We start from the raw sequence: 15,074 nt of genomic DNA on the forward strand, positions 1-15,074 counted from the left end.
GCCTTCTGCAGGAAGGACAGTGGATACAGTCCTGCCTTCATTTGTAACACCATCCTTTAGAGGGACTCCCACGGGGTCAGAAAGCCCACAGACACACTAAAAATAAATCCAGACTATTTCCCCTAAACCCAGATCCGTCAGAGAGCCCGTATCTTACTTTCCTTGCTGGGTGTAAATAGATGTGATGCAGTTAGAGCAGCCTCTAACTCCGCCATAACGTGGACATTTTAATCAGGTAGGTAATAAGCAATACACGTAACTGATCTAATGCCATACTCCGAATGTTACTGACCAAGTTTTATGGTGACTTCTTGCGTTAAGGGATGTTGAGGGTAACACTCCTGTTTCTTCACCTCCCTTTCTCAACTTGCCATGGCCCACTCTTCAACAAGAGTGCTCTAACTTAAAACACACAATTGTGATGTGTACAATCTAATTTAATGTATTTATTTATGTATTTTTGCCAACTTTGTAAAGTGTATAAATATCTATAAATATATGAAAAAATGACAGTACTGTATAGATTTTAGCTGCCTGGTAAGGTTAATAGTATATACTTGTAGACTAAAAGAAAAGCGTAGAGCTGTTCAAAAGCCAGTTATTGAGAAAAATGCTTTCTGTAAAACCCAGTGCCACTGGCTCTTTTTATATTCTAAGTTTCGTTTCTGGTTTATTTTTTAATTCTAGCCAGTGGGATCCAAAGTGTGCGTTCTTCTTTCCGTTCGTTTGTTTGTTAATTCGGTTCTTCTGTTGTTGTTTTTTTCTTGACAAAGACACAGCGAGGTTCTGGCAGCCAGGAGAGTGCAGTGGAACGCAGACTCGGACCCTGTGCAGTAGTGTGTGCGTGTGTGTGTGTGTGTGTGTGTGTGTATGTGTGTGTGTTTGCGTGTGTGTGTGTGTGTGTGTGTTAGTTGTGCGTCCGTCCATGGTAGTGCTAGTGGTCTCTGTGCAGTGCCTCCCTCCTCCCTCCTCTCTCTGATGTAGTTTGTCATGTGATGCAGTGCGTGTTAAGGTGCAGGATGACTGCGTTTTCTGAAGCTGGCAGCTGCCCCGTCTCTTTCTCCTTGCGTGTCTCCTCGTATCCACTCTATTTCTTTTCTACCACGCTTCATTTTAATCCTCCGCTAAGTATAGATTTCCATTCCCTCTGCTCGATTGTTCATTTACTCTCCCATTCAGTTGGTAATGCGCACACCACCAGAGTCTAATTTCACAGTAATCCATGCTTCCTGATCTATCTGTGATCCTTTGACCATTAGCATCTTTCATTCATCACCCTCCACATCCCTGAAGAGGACCTTGTTTTTCTACAGAGCTCTGTGGACCAGAGAATGATTTAGCACAAAAAAAAAAAAAGAGGGGATCCTTACAACTCACCCCAAATATCATACCCTTATATTTTTTTCTTAAACTCTGAGACGATGGGTAGCTGTCAGCTCAGCATATAGAATCATAAAGCAGCCATATTCAAAGTCAAGCACAGACTTAAATCTATGTTTTGGTGGCTTCACTGCTGCCCGTTTGTAGCAAGAGCAAGAGCATAGCCTTAAAGATCGGACCAACTACACAAAAAAGTAGTGGGATATGTGCATTTGTAGTGGACTATTATTACCTCCCCTTTCCCACACCAGATTTATTACTCAGTATTTCAATGTGTTGCTTGGTTGCTCTGTACATATCTGTGTAGTGCTTCTGTTGATGTCCCTGTATTAGTATAGTAATGGGTTCTTACTGGGCAGTCTCCTCAGACGTCCTCTCCCTCCTGTCCTCGTCGCATTTCCTCAGAAACTTCAAAACATTCCATCTGAATCTGTAGTGAACAACAATTTAAAGCTGATTAGATTTCACACGCGCGGGAGTAAAGCAGCAGGAGGACTGAACCACAGACGTTTCCACTGGAGCCATGATAATAACCAAGACGCCTTGTTCATGTCCCTCTGAGACCTACACACCCACAACTTGCAGCATACTCAGCATAACGACCTTCACACGCCCCTTTGCTCCTCCTAATCCACCTCAATGCTGACCTCACCCAGTCTTGAGAGGTCAGTGGGTCACCAACGTTTGTGAAGAGCCTCTGACCTCCCGTGGGTGGAGTATGGGAGAAGGTGGGAGAGCCCTGGGAGGCAGCAGAAAGGCGTGTGCACGTGGTCACATCCTGGGTCAGGAGGGAAGGAAGCCAGGACGTTTCAAGGTGAAGCCCAGTAGCACTTTGGTTTTGCGTTCCATGTTTTTTTTTTAGCCTCTCCTGTTTTTTGGCCGAGCGGACTGTGATCTTACTGGTTGATTTTCTCGTTCTCTTCCACCCATCAGTGTTATAAAGTGTGTTGGGTGGATGGAGCCTTGGAGCTGAGCTCTGATTTTGTTCCATATTAAAGAATCATTTTTACTACACCTGTGTCCAGAGATTCATTAGTATTCTTTATTGCGTTTCATTTTACAGGATAATTTCAAGAGCTGACATGCCGCTGTAGCTGAAACAAAACTGATCGTTTTATCTGCAACAGCTCCGAGTACCAGTTCTTTCAGATTGGCACCGTTCTACACAGCTGGATGAACCCCTGTCTTTACTTTAATAACATCACCTATTTATTTATCTTGAAGTGAAATGGATTGCCATGAAAATTGCTACAGAAATTGAGTAATAATTTGAAAAAAGCTTTGGAAGCGCTTCAGCTTTATGTTTTACATTACATAAAAAAAAGGGATTTACACACATATTACAAAATAAGAATAAAAGGCAAACACAGAGTTTGTAAAATTCTAATGAGTTTGAAAGCCAATATATGGTTTGACCACTTTTATTCTTTGATACAGTCTGAACTCTCTTAGCCAACGCTGTTGTAATTTCCTGAAGTAGTCTTCAGGAACAGTTCTCCAGACTTCTTGAAGGACATTCAAAGCTCTTTTTGGATGTTTGCTGCCTTTTTTTCTTCCCTCTGTCAAGATGATCCCACACTGCTTCAATAATGTTGAGGCTCTGGGCTGTAATGAGGCCAATCTATGACTGATATGTTCCACTGTGTGTTTTTCTTTGTAGGTATGACTTTCAAATACTGTCTATAGTTTTTTTTTAAGGGCTGACACTACTTCTTTGTCCTCTGCTTGTTCAGTTTCCCCAATTTTTTTAAGAACACACTACACAGCATGCTGAGATATGGCACATGTTCAGGTAATAGCACTTTTGGGATCACTTTGTTGATGCAAAAATACACTGCTCAAAAGATAAAAAAAGATTCACTTTTTAGTCAGAGTATAGCATCAAGTCAGTTAAATTTCTGGGATATTGTTCTGGTCAGTTAAGTAGCAGAGGGGGTTGTTAATCAGTTTCATCTGCTTTGGTGTTAATGAAACAATAACGAGACAACCCAGGAATGGTTTTACAGGTGGAGGCCACTGACATTTTTCCCTCCTCATCTTTTCTGACTGCTTTTTCACTAGTTTTGCATTTGGCTAGAGTTAGTATCACTACTGGTAGCATGAGGTGATACCTGGACTCTGTAGTTCAACTCCTCTAGGATGGCACATCAATACATGCCATTGCCTTCTGGCCTCAATACATTCTCCTAGTACAGTCTCAAGAGCATGGAGGAGAAAGACAGTTACTCTAGGAGAGCCACAGAAGGTCCTTAACCCATCAGGAGGACTGGTATCTGCACCACTCACTCACCTGATATAAATCCAATAGAACACCTTTGGACAGTTTCCGTCCATCCAATGCTGCCAGATTGCACCTCAGACATTCCAGCTGCTCAGTGATGCCCGGGTCCAGATTAACTGTTGTGTCATTAGGAGCATGCCCCGACACTGTCAGGTCCAGTCCATGTCAATATAAGATAAGATAAAAAAAAAAGATATCCTGTATGATTGTTTTCCCCACTGAGATCTGTAGTGTTTTCAAAGTGTTCCTTTAATTTGTTCCCATTAAGAAATGGGGACAGGTGATGTGTTTTTGCAACAGGTTGCTAGTAACAAAGTGCCTACAAATACAATTTAAAATTGTTCTTTGCTGAGTTATCTGTTATGTGCCAACAATACCTGTTCACCCCATGAGTTAAGTGCCTTTTTTATGCAACAAACAAACAAACAAACAAACAAAAACCATTTCTCTGAAAATGGTCAGGTACAAAGACTGGACTGAAAATGAGTGAAAAAGCAGCCAATGTCCAAGAAAAAAAAAGAAAAACCAGTTTAAGAAATTATAAGAAAGCCAAGCCAAACCAATTTTAATTATAAAGCACTTTAAAAACAGCAAGCGCTGATCAAAGTGCTGACCAAAGAAAACAGGACACCACAGTACACAAGAAAAGTGCAGATAAAAAGGTCACATCTGAGATAAAAGCAACAATAAAATACATAGTTTATCATAAGTCAAATAATAAAATAGTATAAAATAACTAGATAAAAATAAATAATAAGTACACAAAAACTAAAATCAACATCTCAAACCTGGTCAAACGCCAGGCAAAATAAGTGGGTCTTAAGAAAAGATTTAAAAGTGCTCAGCGAAGAAGCCTTTCTAATGTGCAATGGCAGCAAGTTCCACAGTTTAGGGCTGCCATAGCAAAGGCTCTGTCCCCCTAAGCCTCCGCTTAGTCCTCAGCACATCCAAAGCAGTTTGTCAGCTGATCTGAGCGAGCGGAAAGGGAGTGTAGGTGCAGTAACTCAGAGAGGTACGATGGAGCAAGGCTATTTAAAGACTTAAAAACAAATAAAAGAATTTTAAAATGAACTCTAAAATAAACAGGTAACCAGTGCAATGAAGATAAAACAGGGGTAATGTGCTCCCTCTTACGTAATCCAGTCTGAAGCCTCGCAGCGGCATTCTGGACCAGCTGAAGACGAGCCAGAGAGGACTGGTTAACGCCAATATACAAAGAGTTACAGTAATCCAGCTGGGTCGTAAAAAAGGCATGGATCACAGCTTCAAAATGATCTTTCGACAAGATATTTTTAATCTTGGCGAGCTGTCTCAGGTGAAAGAAACTGGATTTCACCACAGCAGTAATCTGACCTGCCAACTTGAGACTCTCATCCATCTTCACACCCAAATTTGTGACCGTGGGCTAAAGGACCCAGATCCACAGAAGTTGATATGTTTTACTTAGATTGCATCATTTTAAAAATTCTACTTTTTTGTTTCATTTCAACTCAACTGAAATAACTGAACTATTATGCTCAGTGCATTTTAGGTTTTTTTAGTTGACTGTTATATCCTTTTTTAGCATGCTGTCACTTACATTTACAGTAGTCTCAGTGAGGAGGTAAGATGACTGTAGACTCTTGGCTTTTATGCACACTTCTGAGTGTATGTTTTTTGAATGACTGAATGTTTTTATGGCACACATTTTGTCATTTTTGACAGTAGTACAGGCACAAACTCAGTTCCGTCATGTGTACTGCTAAACCACAACTGCATGCACAAATATAGGAGTAATATGTGTCCACATTGGTACTTAACGCCATATGGCGTGTATTTGTGTGCTGAATTTAAATTGGAAAAACATGCAGTCAGTCTAATTAAACTGTATTATAAATAATTAGAAGCTGAAATGACACTATTTCAATTTAGCATGTAGCGTAGTGTCATTTGCTTAAAGAGGAGGCAATTTAGAAGGGTTGTTTTTGTCTTTGAGACCAATTAAACATGTACAGTGGAAAGCTTCTGCTCTGAGCAACGCAATATTAAGCATGAAGGTAAACGGTTCACACAGCAACATGCTGCAGTCTGAAGGAGGGTTTTAGCCCATTCCAGTGATGACAAAAAGATTTTTCATTAATTAGGGGCTTCATTGTTCATATAGTTTGTTTTGCTTCTGATATTTTGCACCACAGTCCAACAGCTCTGTCTTTCATAGTCTATCAGACGTGATTGCGTAAACATTCAAGGGAATTTTCCTGGAGCATAAACATGATACTAAAAATATGTTTTCCCTCCAGTTATTTCGTTCCTCCTCAAGTTACAAAATAGCCTGTCTTGTACACGTTAGGAAATCTTGTTTTGACTTTAAATGTCTCATTTAATGCCTAAATCCTCCTCATCTCATCTGATCTCGTCACGGTTTGCCTCTTTACATGCACCAAAGCTGGCTGAAACTCAAAATGGAAAAAGATGACGATGCAATTTACTCCAAATGGTGTGTGCCAGATTTGCCTATTAAGTACAGAAGTTGAAAAGGAAGCAAGAATGAGATAAGACTCAGAACAGTGAGGCAGTGAAGCAGAGAGAGCACCTCTGAGACCCGCCACACAAAGAAGGGTCTTAGCGCCTGAGCTGGCTCTTTATGTCTCTAAACATTAATTCCATGCTTTTTTATGGCAGACATAGAAACAGGTTATTAAACCGACAGAGAAACCGCTGAGATTCTCCTCCTGGAGCAGCAGAGTATCAGGAGCAGAGCTGGGCAGAAAACAGACAAGCACGGAGCCAGCCGAGCCCCTGCTGACAGGGGCCGAGGTTTTGTCCCTCCCTGAACTACAACAGACGGCTGCAGGCAAGCCAAGCACATCATCTCGACGGGAGACACTTGCTTGCATCACCTTCATCTATTTTTAGAACAACTGCATCCACCTTTTTTTGTCTTTATTCCCTCTTCTGTATTCCAAGTGTTATCGCAAGTTCAAACTGTTGCAGAAGATGCAGGGTTTTTCTTTACTGCCAGTACTGTCAGCTTAATCAAGAAGCCTTCATCACAAAGCAGTCATGTTATGTCTGTGAGTTCTGTACTGTAGATGGAGAACAAACATAAATTGCTGTATTACAGAGATGATAAATCAGGGTAGAGCTGAGAGTCCTGTGAGAGTTGAAAGCTGAGAGTGAAGCAGGGTCTTCCACTGATCAGTTTCTCCTCTTTATCTCTCAGGCCAAAGTTGTTTAAATAAGTGAAATCATCTGGTTTTTGTCTTTGACTGGAATGAAAATAGGCGTGTGGTCTATTCCTGCTGTATGTGAATTTATAATTAGAAATGCCAATAATGTGCGCATTGTGTTTTAGAGAATAGAAGCAGGAAATGAGACTGTCACTTTCAATGAAGCAGGCTTTTCCCAGTAGTTATTTTTTGGAGACGATAATGAACGGTTCCAGGCTTGGCACGACAGCATGTCAAGCAAGAAAGGCTGTGGAACAGCAATACAAGCAACAGCTTGGTAAAGACAGGCTCCGCCGACTGCCAGTGTTGGGCAGATGGAGGGAAGAAAAGGAGCAAGTAGTGATGTGGCAGAGGTGAGGAAGCAGTGTGAGACCAAGGAAATGAGATGAGAAGAGAAGGAATAGGAGGTGAGAATTAAAGGAAAGAGGTGGAAATGGCGTGACTGTTATGCACCGTTAGATTTAGTGATTTAAAGGGTAAGCAGCTTGTCATGGAAAAAACCCCGGTTAGATTTCACAGTCTTCTGAAATTCAGAATACCACGCAACAATGAAAGATTAAAGAAAATAATACCATTTGAAGTGCTCATACTGTGTTTTGCATGAGTATGTGGGATCTGTAATAGAAAGTAGGTGATGTGTGAAATTCATGGGGTAGAATTCATTCAGTTTTACTCTTTGGATTTAAAAGAAATGTCACCCTGATCAAGTTTTAATTAGTAATAATATGTGTCCATGTCTGCAGCCATAAAAAAAATACTTTGATGAGCAGCCCAGAATGTATTCCAGTTGTCCTAAAAAAAAAAACCCCACCATGGGGTGAATATCCCCGGCATTAAATTAAGATGCTCATGTAGATGTATGTGGGCAGATGTGGAGATGGTGTTCAGACATTTTCTGCAGCTAACAGCAGTGGATGATAACTCCCTGTCTCGGATGGACATTTTTATCAAGATGTCATGCAGATTTCAAGCCATCCATCATTTTTATATAACCTTAGAGTAAAGACAGAGCCATGGTGGCATCACCATGCCATCCAGTGGACAAGAGGAGTAACTGTGCTGGCTGGAGGGGACGTTTGGTTCTGTACATGAGCTGTGAATCAAAAATTTTATGTAAGGTCAAACTCATTTTTTATTCCTTCCAAAGCAGAAAGTTTACAATATACAATGCTCTCTACTCTTAAAAAAAAAAAAATTAATTAATTAATCTTTGAATAAAATAAAAATTAAATAAAATCATTAACAGTATTGAGTACAAAGTTAAGTTGTCTTGGTCTAAGTGGTAGCTTGAATGTGCAACAGCTAGGTCAAAGGTGGGTACATAGACAGACTTTGCAGTAATAATGTTGAAAAACAGAAATTATGCATATTATGCACCCACACATTTGTGTTTAGAAATAAATTAAACACACTAATAGGATGAGAAATTAGTTTTGCCAGTCAGCTGTAACACCTGAACACCACCTGCTGCTGCTGTTGAGTGTGTGAAAACTAGTTAGCATGCAATCAGAGAAGTTTAAATATAAAGCAAATGGTGCTGATGAATGACTGAAATATCCAGCCTCTGTCACAATGACAGGGCTGTCTGATGAATACAAAAGAAACCCACGGGAGTCACTCTAGTATCACTGTCTATTGTGTGGAAAATATTACTGCAAAAACATCCACTTTTCTAGATGGTTGAGAAAATAAAAGAAACCTCTTTCAGTCCTAAGGTTTTATGTACAAAGACAAACGACCTCATGCCTAATATATCTTAAAATGAAGTAAATACAACCTCAGGTGAACAACAACACAGGATATTTTACACCATGTCTTATTTATTTAACAAACACTAAGTCAAAATGCAGAAGCAGTGTGTGGAAAAAACTAAGTACAACCTTACTGCTTCCACAGGAATGATGAGGATGAGCGGGGGGAGGAAGTGCAGCGGGAAGTAGTGGAAAGTGAAAAGTAGAAGCAAGGTGTCGCTAATCAAAACACTTGAATTACTGATCATCAGCAAGAGTGTGAGCGTCTCTATAAAAAGCAGAAGTTTTGGCAATTTGCTGGTCTGCAGCATTCAGGTGTGTGTTAATACAATGTCGAAGAGGCATGATGTCGGCATTGCTCTTAGAACAGCAATTTCTGCTGCCCATATGGGAAGGGTTATAAGGCCAAACAATATGAAGTCCATCGTTCTACAGTGATAAAGGTTACTGACAAGTGGAAACATTCAAGGCAGTTGGCAATCTTCCCAGGAATGGACATACCAGCAAGTTCACCCCAAGGTCAGCTGGCATGATGAATGTTAAATGCCAGTACATTATGAAAAAATTTGAATAAGTTTGGCTTCTTTGGAAGTGTTGCATGGAGAAAGCCTCTTCTCTCTAAAAAGAACATGCAGCATGTTTAGCTTTGCAGTTTGCATTTGAACAAACTACAAGACTACTGGAACAATGTCCTTTAGAAAGATGAGACCAACGTGGAGCTGTTTGCCCATAATGCACAGCTCCACATTTGGTAAAAACCAAACACAGGATATCAACACAAACACCTCATACCAGCTGTCAAGCAAGCTGGTGGGTGTGTGATGTGGACTTTTTTTTGCAGCCTTGGGACCTGGGTACCTTGCAGCCACTGAGTCGATCATGAACTCCTCCGTATACCAAAGTATAAGTAATAGGGTGTGCTTTCTCTAACACGTGAATGTAAATAACTGTCAAATTATTTTTAAAACAAATCTGTAAGAATTTGAGCTAAAATAATGGAGTAAGTAAAAAGTGATGAAATTGTGAAAATGGGAAATTAAATTTTGTCTAATTCTTGCCAAGTACAGTCTCAGCTCCATTTAAGGAGCCCCAGTTTGTACACTGATAATTTTTCAAATATTTACTATCACATTTAAATTTAACCTTCACTTAACCAAATGACAACCAAACATGCTGAACCCTAACCCCTAACCCCAAAACATTCAGTTTAAAATCAAATTTAGGCTACACACATCTCGGGCTGCAGAAGACAACAAAAGTGAGCCGCACATCTAGGGATTAGACTGTTTCACTTTTCACCTGCAGTGCTCTGCCCTTATGCTGAATCTCCTAGCAACAGAGACCTGTTTACCTACAAAACCTGCAGAAGACGGAGAGGTGAGCAAACAACCTGGAGTTGCAGGTATGTCCTGGGAGTAAGTGGCAGATTCCTTTTTTGTGGGGTAATTTATATTCAGGGTGAATAAAAATAGCTGTGACTTTACTGGAGGAGTGAAGCGCTCTCCTCACTCACACAGCAGTTGACAAAGGGAGCACTTGTTGCATTATTTTTTTTTCTGACTGTCACTTATTCAGCAAGCTCTAAGTTTGGTTGGATGCTGTCAAAACTAAAAACCAAGAAGTTGCACTTGCTTTTATTTGTGGTTACAGCAGTGTCCACATACCCAGAGGATTTTTGGTATCCATCACTGTCAGTGACAGTTTCCATTACAGCAGTCACAGATGGCTGAGCAGGGGAGGATCGTCATGCCGGCTGCTGGAGCAATTGGCAGGAGGGGACAGTTGACCAGCAATGCAATCAAACTCCACAATACTTACGTGGCATCTTATGGTGAGAGTGTTTTGTGTGAGATGGAAAACTCTCAAGAAGTTTCAGCATGAATCACACCGATTTGCATTCAAATCTGAGTTCTGAGAGACAATTTTGATATATCTGTCTTAGACTCAGGCAGGATGAGATTCACTTATCTCAGACGTCCCAGTGAGACAGGCTTTACATCAAACCAGAGACCAGCTATATATTATAGGCCTAGTTTGGACCACATTGACAACCCTCAGTTTGGGTAAGTGTTCGGGCAGAAGGAGTTTCTACCTGCTGTTTTGGTTTAATTTGTGCAGAATTGTGTTAATTTTCTGGCTAATTAGAGCTCTGCACAGGCTGAAGGTAGATGCTTTTATTTCAGAGTCCTGGTATTGTCACTCTGTCACTGCTGTGGCTTATCGGGATACCGGACTGTAACAGACCTGCTGATAATGTTGTTAGTAAAACCTGTGCTTCTCCTTCCATGACAAGTGAAACTCTCTGCTGTGAAAAGTCTCTGTAGAGAGAATATTTGTTCAACTTTGACAGGTGCGGTAAAGCTAACAGAAGAATCTGAGAAATGCCAATCAAGCTGCATATCTCTGTGAAATCTAATCAGCCAGAATGATTACAGTCACATTTGTGGATTTAGATGACTGTGTACAGATGTCCTCCTTCAAAGCCTCTGCTTCCATGCTTATAGGAGCCATTTCAGAGGTCACATTTTTGTCATTCACATCAGGAAAAGCACAAGTAAATGGAAAAGATTCACGTTGGGGTCGCTAATATTGACCATCCCAGTATGTGACTCCAGTGGGCATCCATGCACAATACCAGGACCTCTAAGTGGAATATAGACAATGTTATGTTTTTGCTATATCAGGTGAAAAAAGTAGGTGTAAACAGAGGAGGGTTTTGATAGCAGTGCTCAGGATAATGTACAGTCCTTGCTGTGCATATTTTTCACAGGAACCACTTGTATCATAGCCACGGTTTCTTCTCTTTATTGAATAACTATTATTAGCTCTATAAGCTCAGTGGATGAAACACTTCACCTACACCTCCTCCAGAGTGGAGGAGGGATATTGTTTCTTGTTTATCAGAATCTCTATTAACAATGCCCTAAGTGCAGCTAGTCTTCCTGGGGTTGATATCAAACATAAAATATGCACTAAAAATGTAAGAAATAAGTAAGAAGAGAGTAAGAAAATGTTTTTGTAATTTTGGTAAACTGAAAATCTGACAGAGGTTCAAAGGATGTAAACAAAGGAATTTAAGGGAGCAGTTACTTCAGTGTAAATTAGTTTCCTGATGTGATGAAAGTAAAAAATAGCCGAAGTGTTGCCTCAGACTCAGCTGTTTTTGTTTCCAGACTCTTGTTATCTGACAGCTTTGTGTCTCAAACTAAACGACACTACCAGCCTCACATCCACTCTGATTGTTCTGGGTCTTCAAACATCGTTAACAAACCCAGACACAGCGGCTTCCATCAGCTGAGGATTCAGCCAAAAGCTGCGTCAGTGGAGGAGAAGGTACGGTCGGTTTGACAGCACATAAAAACACCACAACTTGAAGATGATGGAACGTGTAATAAATACATAAACTGTCATTTCATGAATATGTTTCCTCAGACAGAATATCAAAGTATTTTTGTGTTCCATCATCCTACACCAGCAGGTAAAATAAAGGCTGCAACAGAAAACTTTGTGAACTTGAAGTGCTAATTTATGACAAACTTTAATATGCCACAGTGCCATATTATGGAAAAAAAAAAATTACACTGTTGCTCCAGTTTCTCAGAACAATGTGACTGTAGGTCCTAAAGGACGGATTGGTTTCACTAAGGCAGCAGAGCTTCAGGTTAACACCAGCTTTTTGGTGAGTGTTGTGTTTAAAGGTACAGGATTCTATTCTCATAGATTAACTTCTATATTTTTCCATCTTAATATTAAATACACATAAAAATAGTGCTGTGCATCAAAAACTTTACCATACTTACAAAGGGACTTAGATTTATGTGTTAACTACATGTTATTTCTAAAGTTGGGATACTGTGTAAAATGTAAATTAAAAACACAATGCAGTGATTTGCAAATCATGAAAAGTGTATATAGACTCACTGGCCAATTCATTAGTTACACCTTACTAGTACCAGGTTGGACCACTTTTGGCTTCAAACGCCTTAATTCTTGGCACAGATTCAACAAAATGCTGGAAACATTCCTCAGATTTTGCTCCATAATGATGTGACAACATCACACAGTTACTGCACATCCATGATGCAAATCTCCCGTTCCACCAAATCCCCAAGGTGCTCTCTTAGATTGAGATTTGATGACTGTGGAGGCCATCTGAGTACAGTGAACTCAGTCATGTTCACAAGCCAGTTTAAGAGAGACTTTATGACATGGCACGTTATCCTGCCAGAAGCAGCCATCAGAAGATGAGCATACTGTGATCATAAAGGGATGGACATGGCAATAATACTCAGGCTGTAGTGTTTAAATAATGCTTAGTTGGTACTAGTGAAAATATCCCAAACACCATTACACCAGCACCAGCCTGAACCCTTGATACAAGGCAGGATGGAGCCATGCTTTCATGTTTATGCCAAGTCAGCAGAAATCAAGACTCATCAGACCAGACAAAATATTTCCCAGTCTTCTATTGTCCAATTTTGGTGAGACTGAATTATAGAGATGGTTGTGTGGGAAAATCCCAGTAGATCAGCAGTTTCTGAAATACTCAGATCAGCCTGTTTGGCACAACAACCATGCCACATTCAAAGGGACTTATATCACCTTTCTTCCCCCATTCTGATGCTTGATTTGAACTTCAGCGGGCTGTCTTGACAATGTCTACATGCCTAAATGCTCTGAGTTGCTGCCATGTGATTGGCTAAGAGATTTACATTGAGTGGCTGAACATGTGTACCTAATAAAGTGGCTGGTGAGTGTATAATCAAAGTATAAAGACAACATATCAAATTGGAATATTTTCAGTTTTGCTTTATAGTATGTTAAACAGGAAATTAAAGGACTCTTTGGAGGTCTTCTGACAGCTACAGTCTGTGGATTTATTAGTGCTTACCTGTATGTCTACTTAGATCTCTTTTAAAACTTTGATGCTCAGGGTGAACCTCATCAGACTCCCAGCACAGTGATGAAAACTGACTTCATGCCATTCTCCCTGCTACAGGTTGAGCCACACAAACTGAATTTGTTCATGACAAAATGAGCACAGGGGAATTTTAGTGTATGACTGAAGTTTCTTTTGTATCTCAGGGTCCTGAGGCAAAATCAGGCCTGTGCAGCCGTTCTTGTAGAGAAACAGGATTTACACGAGGTGACATCACTCCCTTGGCCCACCCAGTTAGTACCAAGTTCTTCCCCGTTCCCAATTTCCTGCTGTAGAACCACAAAATTAATACTATTCTCTGTAATCATCTAGAGCTCCCTTCTACCATCACTTTCTACCAAGACTAACACCAAGGCACCAACTGTGTCAACCATTGGAAAAAAGGTTGAATATTTTTAAACAATAGTTGTTCTCTCTGATTCTTCTGCAGGTTATCTAAATTCTTTACCACTGTTTTATTGTGTTTTAGGAGCCCACAGGACATGTTCTAAATGCTCAGAAAAAACAAGTTTTCCCTAATGCAACTTTTGATTTCTCAAACTTCACTACGCATTATCAAAGCAAGTAAGTGCACTGGGCATTTTCAAAGGTGGTGAAAAAAGTATTCAAATGCAGTTCTTCAGTAAAAGTGGTCATAAAAACTTGTATTATGTCATATTTTTTCTCTAAAACCTTTGTCTGCAAAGGAACCTGTAACTTGAGGTGTCACGGCACCTCAGATTACACAGTAAAAGTACCTCAGATCTTAACATGAGTGAATGTACTTATAAGTGCATCAGACACTATTTGACTACCTGCTGAGTTGTATTTCGTGTTTAAAGCACACTTTATTTTTCCAGTTTCGGCCATCGAGCTGATCTGGAAAAGCTGAAATCAGGTAACTCCTGTGCAGGGATTGTCAGCTCTAAAATGGAAAATGGCTACAATCGCCGGGACATGGACAGGTACATATGTTATAATCATGAAGTCTCATCGTACACACAGTTCCTTTGACTGACATGACCCAGTTTTTACTCCACAGGTACATCCTCAGAGACAACACCTTCTCACACCTGTGATGTTCCCTGAATTGCAACTTGTAACAAATATATAAATTGGAGCTTTCTGCAGTCTGACATATCCTCATAATAAAATGCTGAAAATTTCACTATAAATTGCTATTAATTGTCAGGTAAAAAGTGTTCATTTCCATCTTTTTATGAAATCCTTTTTTTTTTTTGTGAGTGGAAAAGCCTGTGTGAATGGTAGAAATCCAAAGAGGGAGTGAAGGAGATGATGCATTGTCTTTGACCACCTCGCTGTCACTGACCTACAGAGAATGAGAGGAGTGTAAACTAATGAGAAAAATAATTACACTCAGGCTGAGTATGGCACTGATTTCCATGGACATCTGTGGTGTGTCAAACTGTTCTGCCACCCACGGCAGAGCCTGGATGAGCAGCAGAGCCTAAACTGAGGAGGACTGCAATTCCACCATTGTGCAGCTACATACTGTGCACCTACTCTGGGCCAAT

At 40.3% G+C, this 15,074-nt stretch overlaps 2 protein-coding genes across 6 annotated transcripts in view; both read left to right on the top strand.

The window, feature by feature from the left end:
* The window catches only part of syt7a (synaptotagmin VIIa), a 95,109-nt gene extending 92,717 nt beyond the window's left edge, over positions 1-2,392 (top strand). The window contains exon 14 of the mRNA XM_030731471.1: positions 774-2,392. The gene's annotated coding sequence lies outside the window, so the exon portion shown is untranslated. The remainder of the gene's footprint in view (positions 1-773) is intronic.
* A 7,586-nt stretch (positions 2,393-9,978) lies between these two features.
* On the top strand, positions 9,979-14,858 carry saxo4 (stabilizer of axonemal microtubules 4). 5 transcript variants are annotated; one of them, XM_030732402.1, is made up of 12 exons: positions 9,979-10,023; positions 10,272-10,452; positions 10,564-10,684; positions 11,795-11,954; positions 12,054-12,099; positions 12,215-12,300; positions 13,555-13,620; positions 13,707-13,793; positions 13,873-13,944; positions 14,030-14,124; positions 14,400-14,504; positions 14,785-14,858. In XM_030732402.1, exons 2-12 carry the CDS (start codon positions 10,344-10,346, stop codon positions 14,825-14,827), a joined length of 990 nt encoding a protein of 329 aa, XP_030588262.1. In that variant the 5' UTR covers positions 9,979-10,023; positions 10,272-10,343; the 3' UTR covers positions 14,828-14,858. The 5 variants fall into 5 exon arrangements, with proteins under 5 accessions (XP_030588262.1, XP_030588264.1, XP_030588265.1 ...); XM_030732404.1 differs by lacking the exon at positions 14,785-14,858 and adding an exon at positions 14,582-14,708; XM_030732403.1 differs by having other exon boundaries at positions 10,001-10,023; positions 10,275-10,452.
* Positions 14,859-15,074: the final 216 nt, after the last annotated feature.

The sequence above is a fragment of the Archocentrus centrarchus genome, chromosome 6, assembly GCF_007364275.1.
Source record: "Archocentrus centrarchus isolate MPI-CPG fArcCen1 chromosome 6, fArcCen1, whole genome shotgun sequence".
In the NCBI taxonomy this organism is placed as follows: Eukaryota; Metazoa; Chordata; class Actinopteri; order Cichliformes; family Cichlidae; genus Archocentrus; species Archocentrus centrarchus.